This window comes from Suncus etruscus, chromosome 4 (genome assembly GCF_024139225.1).
Source record: "Suncus etruscus isolate mSunEtr1 chromosome 4, mSunEtr1.pri.cur, whole genome shotgun sequence".
Lineage (NCBI taxonomy): Eukaryota > Metazoa > Chordata > Mammalia > Eulipotyphla > Soricidae > Suncus > Suncus etruscus.
In genome coordinates this window covers 163650726-163667087 of record NC_064851.1, presented here as the reverse complement: position 1 = coordinate 163667087, position 16362 = coordinate 163650726, and the positions used below count along the sequence as shown (strand labels likewise).

The following is a 16362-nucleotide window of genomic DNA, read 5'->3' as shown; positions in this document are numbered from 1 at the left end:
AATTTGCTTAGAAAGATGTGAGAGGAGAGAAAGGGGAAATGTGTGTTCAAAAGAACATAGTCTTCATTGGAGTGGAAATAAGCAAACAAAGAAACATGAGACAAACAGCAGTACTCAGGGCTTACTCTTGGCTCTATGCTCAGGGATCACTCCTCATGGGCTTGGGGAAATATGTGGGGTGCTGATTATTGAACTCATGCGAGCTATGTGCAAATAAGATCCATCATACTCAATATACTGTCTTTCTAGCCTCGTATATGTATTTGGGAATGGAGTACAAAAAGGCTATAAGTAGTCTTATTTTTTTTGTTTTGTTTTGTTTTTTGTTTTTGGGCCACACCCGGTGGTGCTCAGGGGTTACTCCTGGCTGTCTGCTCAGAAATAGCTCCTGGCGGGCACGGGGGGACCAAATGGGACACCGGGATTCGAACTAACCATCTTAGGTCCTGGATCTGCTGCTTGCAAGGCAAACGCCGCTGTGCTATCTCTCCGGGCCCAGTAGTCTTATTTTTAATAGCAAAAAAAATGCTTTTCAGCTATCACTTTTATCCCTAACCCCATTTTCTGAAAGAAACTAATGGGTTTGAAACCTATATATAATCCCTTTCATTTAATGTTTCTGGCTATCTCAAAAACTAGATTTATAAAGCCTAGAAGTAAAAAAAAAAAAAAAAAAAAGGAAGGGGCTATGAGATTTTCCCGTGGTGAGATATTATAGAGTCAAGATATTATAGGCTTGAATATATGTCCTAAAATATCTCATTAAAACAATGAGAAAATATTATCCTGGCAATAAAATGCTTTGCTAATTCATTGGTGTTTTCATGCTAATTGAGGGCTTACTGTACTCTGGCTCAGTAGCTCTTAAATTTGTACTATAACTAATTGGACTCAATTTTCCTTTGGTGTCAACATTTTAAAAGAAGCTATAAAATAAAAATGTCTTTGGAAATAGAGTAGAATTTACATTGTTAGTTAATGACTGCTAAGGAATTTTTTTCCACCTGATACACATACTTATTTTTAGTATGGAAAACTAAAAACTTATTTAGCTGTAAAAGTAAAAGCTCTAAATTCTAAGTACCGTTATTAAATACCTCTGGTATTTTGCTTGTTACATCTCATCTTTACCCTTTGTCATGTGGTTATTTTTTTCTTGATGAAGTCTTTAGAGGACCACTGTGAAACCATCAAATATTCTCTGATGGAGGAGCCAAACATCAAAAAGGTACAAAATATCATTCAACTGAATGAGAAATTGCATTCTTTAACAATAAAAAGCAAAATGTTTGCATTTAGCTTTGCACTATACTTAGTTTCCAGTGCAATTAAATTACTAGGTTTTCTTGTTTTTGTTTTTTTACTTATCTTAACAAGCTTCGTGCTTGCAATCATGTTCCAGTTTTCTAAAAGAAAGAATGCAGTTTTAAAGGGAGTTGAATGCATGTTGTTTTGGCTACAGATTATTATAAGTAAATACAACTGAAGTTCTATTAACATTGAACTTCTGTTATTGCAATCACAACAATCACGTTTGAAATTAGCATTGAAAAGTTTCATAGCATTACTTTATCTACAGGAGGTGTTATACATTGCCTTGTACATAATAGCTCTTCAGAACTTGTAAAAAGAACACAGAGCATGAGAATTTGAATAATTATGAAAAATGTGATTAAACATGACTTTTTATTAGGTTGATATTTAACTCATATAAATAGATATATTTTGTGGTTCATTGATATAGTCTCAAGAGTAATTTGGGGGCAAAGTTTCTCAACAAAACAATTTACTGCATTTAATTTAAAAGGTAATTATAACAAACATGAATTCATGAAATTTATATATATATATATATATATATATATATATATTTCTGATGGTCTTTGGGTGTTTTGAGATTATAATTAAAACTTTTAATATTCCTTGCCTGGGTAATCATTAATTATGCTTCATACATTATTGGGAATTTTACTATTTATAGAATGCTAATAATCAGAATGCTACAGTTCTACATCAAAACACAACCTATTTGGGGCCAGAGAGATAACATGGAGCTCGGGAGTTTGCCTTATTTGCAGAAGGAAGGTGGTTCAAATCCCAGCATTCCATATGGTCCCTGAGTCCCCTGAGTCTGCCAGGAGCAATTTCTGAGCATAGAGCCAGGAGTAACCCCTGAGCGCTGCCGGGTGTGACAGCCCCCCCCCCCCAAAAAAAAAAAAAAACCTAAACAAGCAAACAAAAACACAACCTATTTGATATCTAAACCATTTTTGGTCAGAATCTTCCAAATTATTGCCTATTTTAAGTAACTTTATTAAGTATATTCAGCAGTAGCTCAGCAGTAGAGTACCTGCCTGGCACATCTAAGGCCCTGAATTAAGCCCTGGCAAATAAGGGAAGAAAAATACAGTTATACATATTTGAAGTATAAAATTTGACCTGTTGTGTCATATGTATATACTCATAAAACCATCTTCACAATCAAGATAATATACCCTTCATGACACAGTGTTAAACCTTTAGGTTGCTTTGTCTAGAATTTTATTTTAAACTATTTGCTACGGATGAATAGTTGACGTGATTACACCTACGGTTACTCCAAATATAACTAGTTTGAATATTTCATGTAAAAGAAGTTTCTTCATGTTGGCATGTGCTTTCATTCATCTTGTGTATATGCCTTGGAATTAGTAACTGATAATATTACATGTATGTTTTGAAATCCTTATTTTAAAATGTTCAGGTATGGGGCCGGAGAGATAGCATGGAGGCAAAGCATTTGCCTTGCATGCAGAAGGTCAGTGGTTCAAATCCCGGCATCCCATAGGGTCCCCTGAGCCTGCCAGGAGCGATTTCTGAGCATAAAGCCAGGAGTAACCCCTGAGTGCTGCGGGGTATGACCCAAAAACAAAAAAAAAAGAAAAAAAGATGTTCAAGTATTTTGCAAGTGTGGTTTTAAGCACTGTAAGGAATCTCAGTTGTTTCACACGAATGTTGATCAACCACGGTAGCTCTTTTAATAGGTGTTTAGTTGCAGTTCATTGTGATTTTAACTTGCATTTAGACCTTATTAGGAGCTTACAGCTTTTTGCAAAGTATTTTTCAAATATTGTGCCTGTTTGGTGGGGGAAGAGGCACACCTGGTCATGCTCCAGAGTTACTTATCACTCTACACTTAGGACTTACTCCTGGCAGTGCTGGGGGGACCATATAGGATGCTGGGGATCAAATCTAGTTGGCTCATGTAAGGCAACAGCTTTATTCAGTATACTATTATTCTGGCCCCAGGGTTTTATTTCTTGAAATTAAATGTAGCAAATTCTTCATTAGGTCTTTAAATTTTGTTTTCTCTATTCTTGTCTCTTTATTCTCTTTGTAATACCCTTTAAGCCAGTAAATTGATACACTGGTCTCATCAAAATGTGTTCTATGAATAGATTTGGGGGGGGGGCATATTCAGCCATGCTAAAGGCTTACTCTTGGCTCTGTATTCAGGGATCAGACTTGGAGATGCTTCAGGTACCATAACATAGTTAATTTTGGCATTCAATGTTCCAACACAGTCCTACCACCATTATCTCCAGTTTCCCACTCTCCCCAAAGCCTGCCCTTTGGCAGGTAAAATAATTTACTTAGTATTGCTTTTTATGATGAGATAGTAATGGAATTATTTAAAAAAAAAAAAACTATGAAGGGGCCGGAGAGATGGCATGAAGGTAGGGCAGCGCTCAGGGGTTACTCCTGGCTTTATGCTAGTAGATAGGCTTTATAACAATTTCATGTGTGTGATATTTTTATCTAAATTTTTCGAGAAAAAGTATAGTAAATAATAAACTGTGAAATACTTAATAGTAATTCATTTTAAAGATTTGGGATGGGGGACCAAAGCAATAGCACAGTGAGTAGTGCATTTGCTTTGCACGCTGCCGACCCAGGCTCAATTCTCAGAGTCCTTTATGGTCCCCGAGTCTGCCAGGAGTGATTTCTGAGCTTAGACCAGGGGTATTAATATAAGAATGCCACTGAGTGTGGCTCGAAAACCAAAAAAAATAAATAAAACAAACTTGTGCTGGTAGTTTGGGCCACATTTGACAGGGCTCGGGGCTTCCTTCTGGTGGTTGCCAGGAATCAAACCTGGGTCAGCTGCATGCAAGGCAAATGTTCTAACCACTATACTATTTCTAAGGGTTGAAAGTTAGGGGAGATAAAATAAAGTGGTATCATACATTAAGCAACATTTCTGACTTAATAATTGACTCCTTGTTTTTACCTCTTTATTTTAGTAAATGATGATTTTATCCTGTATTCTTTTCTGAGTTCAGAGTTGTCCCACTATATCTCTGGAGTAAGCAGACGTTCTAATAAATTCCTCAAGTATTAAATACAGTGATCTGTGACTGTATAACTACTAAAATGCTGACTTGACAAGTTCCTTTGCTTTCGAAAATTTCATGTTTTTTTTCCATAAGTAAAAGTTAACTTTAGACCAGGAATCAGTAGACATTTTTTAATAATCAAACTATAGCCTATTCTATTATGTGGTGCTTATCTTTATTGCTGAAGGGCTCACTGAATATTTTATTTGATATTTATTTTTGTATTGTTGTGGTATTTCACTTTCTTTTTCCCTTTCGTCTCTCAAACCGCCCATTTTTGGCATATTAGATTTTTGCCCCATTTTATTGCTTTTCTCTTCTTCAAATAAAAGCACATAACTTGAACTATCTAGTCCCACCTCCCAAATAAGGGGGAAATAATGGAGGGTACCAAGACCAAACAGTTGTATGATCACTAAGTAGTCAGCTAGACACAGAGGGGACCACTCATTCTAGCAGCCTGGAGGGGTGGGGGAGAGATATGGGAGACAGGATGGGAACGAGGGTGGAGGGAGGACAATTCGGTGATGGGAATTCCCCTAACTCAATGTTAATATGTGCCTAAAATATTATTGTGAAAGATATGTAATCCACTATGATTAAAATAAAAATTATAATAAAAAATAATAGCCTTTTTTTATAGAATGTGAACTAAGAATACTACATTTTTATAAGGTTAAATAATATTGAAGTCAAATATGAGCAGTAAAATCTAAAATAAAAATATCTGGCATTTTAAAATTTATAAATTACAAAAAGGTTATAGTACTAAGAAACTAAATAAATTTTACTTCAACAATTGGAATGTCTTGATACTTTAGTCAATTTATCATAACTTAGAAAAATGAGCAATTAATGAAGTTACATATTATATCAAAAAATGTCATGTTGAAATGAACCTAAAAATGTAAGTGTCGTGTCAAATTTTGTCTGTGGATAATTAGCATATCAGATATTACCTTTGGGTAATATAAATAATACTAAAATATCTGAGAATTTAATAAAATTATGAAAGTATTAAATGACTAGCATATTTTGGGTCTTTTTGATTATATTTAGACTATGTTTTTTGTACTTTCTTGCCTTCATTTAGATAGAAGCAGATTTGGGATATCCTGGAGGTAAAGCAAGAATTATTCATAAAGAATCTGATATCATTACTGCCTTTGCTGTTAATAAAGTAAGTACATTATTTGATTTTCTTATTAAGTAGTCATAACTGGAGAATGTCTCTGGATTTCTAAGTGTAGTAGCAGTATTTCTTTTCCCCGTAACCTACTTTACCACTCTTTAAATAGCAATCTGAATGATGGGTTTTTTGTTTGTTTGTTAGTTTTTGGTTTTTGGGCCACACCCATTAACAATCAGGGATACTCCTGGCTATGCATTCAGAAATCACTCCTGGCTTGGGGGGCCCCGGGGATTGAACCATGATCCAACCTAGGCTAGCGCTTGTCTTACCTCTAGTGCCACTGCTCTGGCTACTGAATGGTTTTTTATTTCACAAGTTTATTGTAGTTTTGATTATTTATTCATTTTGGATATAAGAGGTAAAATATGTTACTATTCAAAAGATTTTCTTTTCTTTTTCTTATATGAATATGCTTAATGTGACTCTTAATATTTAATTAAATACAACTTACAAATGATATTCTTAGAATTTTACCTTCATTTTTTTTACCCCATCCGCAGAATTTTACCTTCTTTGACTTAGAGCATTAGGACCTGACCAACTAGAATATTCTCTTATATTCATTATCCAACCAAAAATCCTTTTTAGAGGTGTCTGTCCATAATACTCACTGAAGACATAGTGTAAGATACTGTAAGAAATCCAAGGTTTGATTATGTCAGTATTTTCTTCTCTATTTCTTAGTTGCCCTACTGAAAACTTCTTTATTTCTTGTTTTTTGGTTTTTGGTTTTGTGATCATGTCCAGTGGTGCTCAGGAGTTAGTCGGATCTGCACTTAGGAATGATCCCTGATGGGCTTGGGGGACCATGTAGAATGCTGGGGATCAAACCTAGGTAAACCACATGCAAAGCAAGTGCCCTACTTGTTGTTGTACTATCTCTCCAGCCCTACAATCACTCTTCCTTTCATTTCCATTATGCACCAGATATGTACTTTTTCATCTAAAAAAATGTTGTTTTTTTCTGGCCACACCTGGCAGTTCTCAGGGTTTACTCATGGTTCTGCACTCAGGAACTATTCCTGGCAGACTCTGGGGACCTATGGGATGCTGAGGATTAAACCCTACTCAGCTGTATCCGAGGCAAGTGCCTTACCTACTGTACTATTGCTCTGGACTCACTTAATAAATTATTTTTAATAATTTAAAAATACTGTTTTGATGCACAGTATGTGACATTATCCATTTATAATCATTTTACCACCTGGTTTGCCATCTTTCTATGCTGTATCTGTCTTTGATGTCCTCTAGATCTCTTTTCTCATTCAAAGCTCATCTGTCCTCATGTTCATTTAATTTCCTCATAGATACCACTCAAAAATGTGATCAAGGAGGCAAGTTTGGAATTATCCCCTTAACCATGCCATCCTTTTCCAATGCTCCAGTACTTGTCAAATACAAATACAAAACTATTCTCTGCAATACATACCTCTTTAACTTGAAAACAGTATGATCTTATAAACCTCATTTTGCTTTCAAATGTCTGTAGCAAGCACTGAACAATCATCCATATGTAAGTCTGCCATTTATTGTATTAAAAGCATACTCGTTTAATTTTTATTTTTCCCAATGTGCTATTAATTTCCTATCTTTTTTCTTATTTTGTAGCTGAGTAATAAAATATTTACTTTGCATTGCCTTATTTTAAAATATTGATGAGCTGGAACTTTCCCCCTATTTGTTAGTACCAAGAACTATGAAAGAGATGGGGTATTATTGTTTTTGTTATTTGTTGTTACTGGTTTGTTTGGTTTTTGGTTTTTGGGTCACACTCAGCAGTGTTCAGATTATTCTTGGTTTGCACTCAAGAATTACTCCTGGTGGGCTTGTTCAGGGGACTATATAGGACACTGATCAGCCCTACTCCCTGTACTATCACTGCAGCCCCTGAAAGGAATATTTCTTTGCATTCAAACTAACTAGAAAGTGAAGTTATTCAAACATAGGAAAAAAATAGAATTAAAAAAATAAAGATGGAAAAAGAGGAGACTGCTTATTAGCAGTTATATTTGTGAAAATCATTGAATCATCAATAAAGTCTTAAACATTATTTCTTTACTTAAGCATACCTTGTCTCCCTCCCCTTTCCAGAGATCCTATTTTGAGACTATGTCCTATATCTTAACTGTACATAACTATAGGGCATTGTATTTTATAGTAGACTAGAGGATCCCAGATGAAGATATACTCAGTGGTATATGCACTGCCACTAATAGCTAGCTTTCGAGTTGAATGCTTTCTACTTTTTTGAATATAAACATCTCAAAGTTCAAGCTTATAATTACTATGGTTTATTCAAATGAATTGAATATATTCCTTTGTAAGAAAGCTATATGTACTTAATACATTAAAATTATTTCTAGAGGGGCCGGGCGGTGGCGCTGGAGGTAAGGTGCCTGCCTTGCCTGCGCTAGCCTAGGACGGACCGCGGTTCGATCCCCCGGCGTCCCATATGGTCTCCCAAGAAGCCAGGAGCAACTTCTGAGCGCATAGCCAGGAGTAACCCCTGAGCGTCACAGGGTGTGGCCCAAAAAAAAACAAAAAACAAAAAAAAAAAAACAAAAAACAAAAAACAAAAAAAAATTATTTCTAGAGCCTATTTGGTCATTTTAGTTTCATTTTTTTTTCTTTTTGTTTTTGTTTTTGTTTTTTTTGGGTCACACCTAGCAGTGCTCAGGAGTTACTCCTGGCTCTATGCTCAGAAATCGCTCCTGGCACGCTCTGGGGACCATATGGGATGTCTGGATCCGAACCAACACCTTCTGCATGCAAGGCAAATGCCTTACTTCCATGCTCTCTCCGGCCCCTCGTTTTCATTTTAAAGTAACCCATACTTTGTAGTTTTTAAAATATTTTGTGCACTTTTAAATTAAATCACTGTGAGATACCAAGCTAAAACATTGTTGATAGTTGGGTTTCAGTCATAAAATGTTCCACTAGTCATCCCTATACTAGTGCTCATTTCCCACCACCACCTTACCCATGTATCTTCCCATCTCCCACCCTTACCCCAGCTCCTGCCTGCCACTTTTCTTCTCTTTCTTTTTACCCCACTTTTTTACTTTTAGGAACAGTGGTTTGCATTATTGTTATTATGTATATCAATTTCTTTCTTTCAGTTCCCTGTTCTTGTGCAGAGTGATCATTTCCACATAATTGCCAGTGTTCCCTTCTTTGTCCTTTGTCTTTTTTACTTTTCCTTCATCATTTCTATTGTCTTTGGGAATGTTTTATATATGTGTGTATATAATATATGCATATATATAATCTGTGTTATATACATATATATATACACATATACATATCCTGCAGATGAGTGCAACCATACTATGTCTGTCCCTCTTCCACTGACTCACTTGTAAATTACTGATGTTAGGCTCAGAGAGATAGTACAGGATTTAATGTGCTGCCTTGCACATGACCAACCCAGGCTACATCCCTGGCACCCCATATGGTACCCTGAGTACTACTAGGAGCAAGTAAGCCCTGGGCATAACTGAGTGTGGTTCAAAACAGAAACAACAACAAAAATCTGTATAAATGTTAAAAAGCAAAAAATGACTATATAATTTATTTTCCAGGCAAATAGAAACTGCATAGCAATTGCATCTAGCCACGACGTTCAAGAACTGGATGTTTCTGGAATTTTGGCTACACAGATCTATACATGGGTAGATGATGACACAGAAATAGAAGCCAAAGGGTACCATACCCATCCTTATATTTTATTATTTTATTTTTATAATTAAATAAAATATGTTCATATTTTTATATTTTATTATTAATTGTATTATAATAATTTTCTTCTCATTCCACTTATTCTTGTCATTCTAGTGACTGGAAGTTACGTGCATGTCTAGCTGTAGTACTTCATACTTTAACTGTGGAGCTCCATGGACAGCACATACTAGTTTGCAGAGCTCACACTTGGCCTTCTTTCCTACCAGAATTCACATTCCTTTAGTTTTGACATTTGTATATGTGCTTGCCAGCACTCACAGTCTTTAGTTTCAGCTCTTGTTCTGGTGGTGGTGCTTATCTGAAGGTGGCTGCATTGCTCACAAATATGCTTTCCAGGATTGCATAGTGTGCAATCTTTGTGTGATGCTTACACAGATTTGGTTTTTTCCCCCCTTTCCATTTATAGTACTCTGGGGGGGTCCCAGACATTTGTGGTGCTTACATGCACTTGGATGTGGAACAGCCAGAAAGCACTGGGGAACACAGACTAGAGCTGCCAAAATTGTGTTTATCACTTGTGGTATCAGTACTAAGGATTTGAACTTGTGCCCACATATTTGCATTCTAAATCATTGTACTGTTGATTCAGAACCTATACTTTTTCTTTTCATCAATAGCATTGCAATGCAAATGATAGTATCAACAAAACTTTAGCTTTATAAGAATTCATTGAGCATTTCTGGATCATTGGAAGCTGGTATGTTCAAGAGTAAAGAATCTGTGGATAGGATCTTTAAAGGAGCGAGTTGAGGGCCAGTCAGTGTCTCGAGTGCCTGCCTTACACATCCTGTAAGGTTGTGAGTACAATTCCTACTGCACTGAGCATGATCCTGGCCAAAACTGTGCTACCCATGATCTCTTGTACTACAGTTTGTGGTTACAATGCAATACAGCCAGTTATGTATTAGCAAAGTTTATGACTGGGGAAAAGAAGGTAATTGAGAGTTAAAGGAGAATAAGTGAAGGAATCTGAAATCATTCAAGTATAAATCTGTCCAGTTAGGAGTTGAAAGGTAAAGAAAATAAATTTTTGTAGACAGGGGCCTTCTAAACTGTTCTAAGGAAATAGGATCCCTGTCTATTTTCAGGCCACTCTCAGCATTGCTGGATAGGATCAGACAATCTAGGGATGTTCTCAGAGATCATCTGATAACCCCTGTGGTGTCAGTGATTTATCTAAGATCAGTCACATGCAAAACACTTGCCTTACCTCCCTCTGTTGCCTCAGAAAATTATGTAAAATCATAATATGTAGCTTTATAGTTTAATAGAAATAGAAAAGTGATGGGTTCTTTTCATTCTGCTTGACATTCTTCGTAGGTCAGAAGATTTCTTGGTCATCCATGCTCGAGATGATTTGACAGCTGTGCAAGGCACCACCCCCTATACACATAGCAATCCTGGCACTCCAATCAATATGCCATGGCTTGGTAGTACACAGACTGGCAGAGGAGCGTCTGTGGTATGTAAAGTCCATTTAAAGGCCCTGGTTCCCTCATAATGTAATTGTTCTTAGTTTCTGTTGCCTTTGAGACTTGTTGTTTGTTTACTAGGTTATTTTATATACCACACACATGTATATATATATATATGTATCTGTACACACACACACACACACACACACACACACACACACACACACACACACACCACTCTGTCTGTCCTTTCTGTTCTATCTTCACTCAGCATGATACTCTCAGATCCATCCACATAACTTTAAACTGCATGATTTCCTCCTTTCTTATGGAAGAGTAGTTTTGCATTGTGTATATGTTTCTTTATATGGTCATTTCCTCTTGGACACTTGGGTCAAATCTACTATTTTTTTTTTTTTTTTGGTTTTTGGTTTTTGGGTCACACCCGGCAGTGCTCAGGGGTTACTCCTGGCTGTCTGCTCAGAAATAGCTCCTGGCAGGCACCGGAGGACCATATGGGACACCGGGATTCGAACCAACCACCTTTGGTCCAGGATTGGCTGCTTGCAAGGCAAACGCCACTGTGCTATCTCTCCGGGCCCAAATCTACTATTTCTTAAATTATCCTTCAGATTCTATAATCCAAGAAAAGCACAATAGAAAAGATGGTTTTTATTGGCTTGGAGATAATTTATTGGTTGGGAAGGTAGTCTGACCTGCATAGCAAGCTTCATAAAGGAAACTGAGTATCTAATATGTTTGGGGTTTTGTTTTTGTTTGTTGTTTTGGGGGACCACACCTGGTAATGCTCTGGGATTACTCCTGGCTCTGTGCTTAGGGGTCATTCTTGGCAGTGCTTGAGGACCATGTGGAATGCCCAGGACTGAATCAGGGTCAGCTGCATGCAAGGCAAAGGCCCTACCCACTCTGCAATTGCTTCAGCTCTAAAGGTCTAGTTTTATGCTGACTATATTTAGGCTAATAGTCTTGTATATATCTAGGAGTTTTATAAGCATAAAACATTCATATTTACGAGGGGAACATTGAGCATACAATTGAGCATACAATGAATGCACATCATCATAAATGTACAGAAAATGGCAGAGGAATGTCATGAAGGGTATGAGTTTTAGTGTGGTAAAATGGGTCAAAAATTCTACTATCCATTCTACACTGACCACTTTGTCTGGTCAGGAGTCATTAACATTTGACATTACCATTTGGTCATTAACATTACAAAATTATAAAGTTTTGACTTGATCTAGTCAATACCAAAAGGGGGTGAAGAGCTAGTAAGGTGCTTGTCTTGATGTGGTCTTATCTAAGGCACCACATATGGTCCTAAGAGCACCACCAGGATTGAGCCCAGAGCCCAGAGTAAGGCCTAAGAAATTACAGGTGTCCCCTCCACCCTGGCACACAAAAGTATGCTTCTCAGGGAAGTGTTGCCACGTTATCTAAAATTAGGGGTCTTTTTACAAGCACATCCTGGAGGATGAAAACAACTAATCCAAACTGTATGCCTCTGTACCATGTTCTTCCTTAATCTTAGGAAGTTCAAAATGGGACACAGAACATGTTGATTATTTTATTGTAGTTGTTACTCTGCTACGTAAAACTTCTTTTTTTTTTTTTTTTCAAGCGTTCCTATTACAAGGCCAAAGCAATAATAGAGCTTGTCTTACATGAGGCCAAACCATGTTTTATCCTCGGCATATGGGAATATGTTCCCCTAAGCATTGTCAAAAGCAACTTCTGAGCATCATCAGGTGTGACCCAAAACAAAACAAAAATACAAAAAAAATTCCCAGTACAACTTTTAAAAGGCAATTTCTGAACAGAAACATTATGTGATTTGACCCTGACCAGCTTCTGCTGTCTTCCTTCCTTTATCATCTGACTCTCTTTACTGGAGATAAACTGGCGACCTTTCTATCAACTGAATACTTTAGGTTACTTCATTTTGTAACTTTTAACTTGTTTTCTGCTTAATATGCTGTTTTACCCTTTTCTTCTTTTACTTTTCTGATCTCACTCCAAATTTTCAGAAATTTACTAAAAGAAGGTGTCACCTATCCTACTCTAAATCCCCATCACCTTTTATTGCATTATTATCTTGTATTATCTTTTTTTTAATTATTTATTATAACTATGATTTATCAGGTTTTTAGATTTACATCTGAATAATCTACAGCCTGCTTTATCAGTGTTCCCAGTTTCCCATCACCACCTTATCCTGGCCCCTTGCAGACACAAATATTTACTTCATATTATTTGGTTTATATAAAGCACAAAAGCAAATGGAATTATCAAAGCTTTGATCAACAAGGGTTAACTTGAAATAATTGTTCTATTTCCCCATATAGTCTAACTTCATTTACTTGTGCTGGTTGATCCTCTGCATTACTATTTAGGCTCATTGAGCTTGCCAGATTTTCTTTTTTGTTTGGTTTTGTTTGATTTTGGTTTTGGGTCACACCCAAGGTGCTCAGGAGTCACTCCTGGCTCTGTGCTAAAAAATTGCTCCTGGCAGGCACGGGGACAGTATGGGATGCTGGGCTATGAACCACCATCTGTCCTGGATCGGCTGCGTTGCAAGGCAAGTGCCTTACCACTGTGCTATCTCTCCGGTCCCACGCTTGTTAGATTTCTATGAAACTTGACCATCAGGTTTCCTGTGGTGTCACCACTATGTAATTTAGAGGTGTCACTGAGCCCAGAATCTATAGATCTGAAACAAATTTGGTGCTTGGCAGTTTGAATAAGTTTAAGTTGTACAACTGTCATTTCTGTCAGAGGATGTCAAGTGGTGTTGTAATGGGCTGCTTTGGCTTCCACAGAACGGAAAATCTTCCCCCACTCATTCGTAGGCTGCCCAGAGGTATCAACCTTAACCAGACTACCTGGAAAGGTTCAGTGGTTATCATTTCCTTTTGGACTTTAGTAGTGAATTTGGGCCATTTTGTCTCTTTTATTATCATTACAGCTTTTATCAGTTATTGAGATGGTCATTTTTCAGTTTTCTTTTTCTACCCTCTAGAGATAAAAACTCTTAAGACTATGTTATTATGTTAAGCTTGCCTTATATTAATGTTCTATACCTAGAATGGTGCTCAGAAATTTCCTTTTTTTTCTTTCACAGTATTATAATATAGAAATTCACCTTTTCTTCTTAGGACTGAAGTTCTTTTTATTTTATATTTTAAATATTTTTATTTAAGCACCATAATCACAAACATGTTTGTAGTTAGGTTTAAGCTTTAAAAAGAACACCCCTCTTCACCAGTGCAACCTTCCCACTAGCAATGCCCCCCATCATAGTCCTCCCCCAGCCCCTATCTATAGGACTGAAGGTCTTTTCTATCTAAATCATAGGACATTTTTTAGATGGGTTTTTGCATTCTGTAAACATAAATAATTATTTTCCTACTCCATCTTCCAAATAAATACACTACAATAACAAGGTACGGGGTTTTTTTGTTTGTTTTTTGGAGTTTTGATTTTGTTTTTTGTTTTTGTTTTTGTTTTTGTTTTTGGTTTTTGGGTCACACCCAGTAGTGCTCAGGTTACTCCTGGCTCTACGCTCAGAATTCGCCCCCAGTAGACTCGGGGGACCATATGGGATGCCGGGATTCGAACCACCGTCCTTCTGCATGCAAGGCAAATGCCTTACTGCTGTGCTGTCTCTCCGGCCCCAACAAGGCGGTTATTTTTAATATGAGCCTTTTAAGATAACTAATGATTTATTTGCCTTATAGTGATCTATATATACTCTCAAACACTTTGAAAATCTGTATTTATGAATCTTTTTTTACTCATAGTTTTTCTTTGATACTTCAGCCAAAAAAAAAAAAAAAAGATAACTAAGGACCAGACACAAAGTATAGCAGGTAGAGCACTGACTTGTATATTGCTAATCCAGGTCCAATCCTTGGCACCCATATGGTGCCCTGAACTGCATCAATTGTGATTAGTGATCTCTTGGCACGTATCCAGGAGTAAATTCTTAGCGCTGCCAGAATGCCCAAAAACAAGAGAGAGAGAAAAAGAGAGAGAATATAGGGAGCCTTCTTGTTATGACCATATTTTGCTGCATTCATATGTTTTTCAACATTTTATTTCTCACCAATTATAGAACTATAATTCTATATAATAATTATATATATAATTCAGACCTGTTCATTTCCTTGCTTACCAAGCAATTTTCTCTACCAACTTCTTACTTTACTCAAAACTTTAGTTTTGAAATACAGTAGAACACTACCAATTACATCAAAATTTACTTGAGATTGATATTACAAATGTAGAATAATATATAAACTAGTATATAAACTATATATATAACTATATATAAAATAGTTATGGTACTGTATAAATAGAACATATCCTAGAAACTAAAATTACCTCATTAGTTTTATTAGTTATTTCATTCTTATTTTCAGGTAACTAAAATTACTCGAAGCATGTTTTAAAATGAGCAGAGGGGCCAAAGTGATAACACAGCATTGGGCATTTATTTGACTTGCATACAGCAGAGAGAGCTTGGTTTGATTCCTGATACCCCACATTGTTTCCCCAAGCCTGCCAAGAGTGATTCCATAGAGCAGAAGCAAGAGTAACAGTTAAGCATGGCTTCATGGGACCCAAACCCTCCAGAAAATTAGATAAAATAAAATGAGTAGACAGGGAACAGAATAAAGTTCAGTGATAAGAAACTCTGAGTTCCATCCCTCATGTAAAGAAAATGGTTACAACCGATCAAAGTTTATACATTTTTTGTTTACCTTTTTTTACATGCTTCTGCCTGTCTTTTTATCCTTATAATATTCAGGAGTTTTCCAATAAATTTAAGGGATCAGAAAAGAATTGACAAGAAAGGAGGTAAGACTAAATTATCTAAATTAAGGTGAATTATTCTTAGATTCTAGTATCTATACAGACATTGTATGTAAACTTAAATGTAATAAAACTGAATTTTGAAGTTTAGTTCCTGTCACATTTTTTAGTTTGTTTAGCATTTATAAGTAGTTACTAGAATTACATAAAATGAGTGTTATTACATTCGCTGTCATATTTCTAATACAATTTTTATTCTAAATATAAAATAATGATTTTCATTTGTTAACAGATGATTAAGAAACCTATTAATAATGTCAGAAGAATGACTTCTCATCCAACACTTCCTTACTGTAAGTTATGCTTGGCAATATTTAAGGAATTTCAAGAAAACTTTATTTCAGTTGAAAAATAATCAATACTTGCCTATTTTTTGGCAGACATTTTCAAAGTCTTCATTAATATAAAATTTGGTTAACATAGAGAAATTTTCCTGAATTAAGAAAGATGACTTATTACTGTACATTTGTAGCATTTTGACTGCATCTTCTAAACATAAATTTATTCAATTTTGAGCATTTCTAGACTCCTTACATAATATTAAATTGTAATTGATTGTGATTCTTTTAATTGTAGGATTACTCCAAATTAAATTAGGACCATATCTTAATTGCCTTATAATTAATTTGTATTTGATTAACAGTTCTTTAATTTGTCCTTTAACAGACACACAGAAGTAGTAGAAATAGTTACTAGAAGATCCTAAGTCTGAAAATTTCTTCTCCACTTAGGCATCATAATT

General features: G+C 35.9%; 1 protein-coding gene across 2 annotated transcripts in view; it reads left to right on the top strand.

Moving 5' to 3' along the window:
- DMXL1 (Dmx like 1) overlaps positions 1-16362 on the top strand; it is a 159531-nt gene that overhangs the window by 106750 nt on the left and 36419 nt on the right. The window contains exons 34-38 of one of the 2 annotated variants that reach the window (XM_049771387.1): positions 1166-1228; positions 5470-5556; positions 9150-9271; positions 10630-10771; positions 15853-15913. In XM_049771387.1, the coding sequence (XP_049627344.1) occupies positions 1166-1228; positions 5470-5556; positions 9150-9271; positions 10630-10771; positions 15853-15913 (475 nt within the window). The remainder of the gene's footprint in view (positions 1-1165; positions 1229-5469; positions 5557-9149; positions 9272-10629; positions 10772-15852; positions 15914-16362) is intronic. The other variant, XM_049771388.1, reaches the window with a different exon arrangement.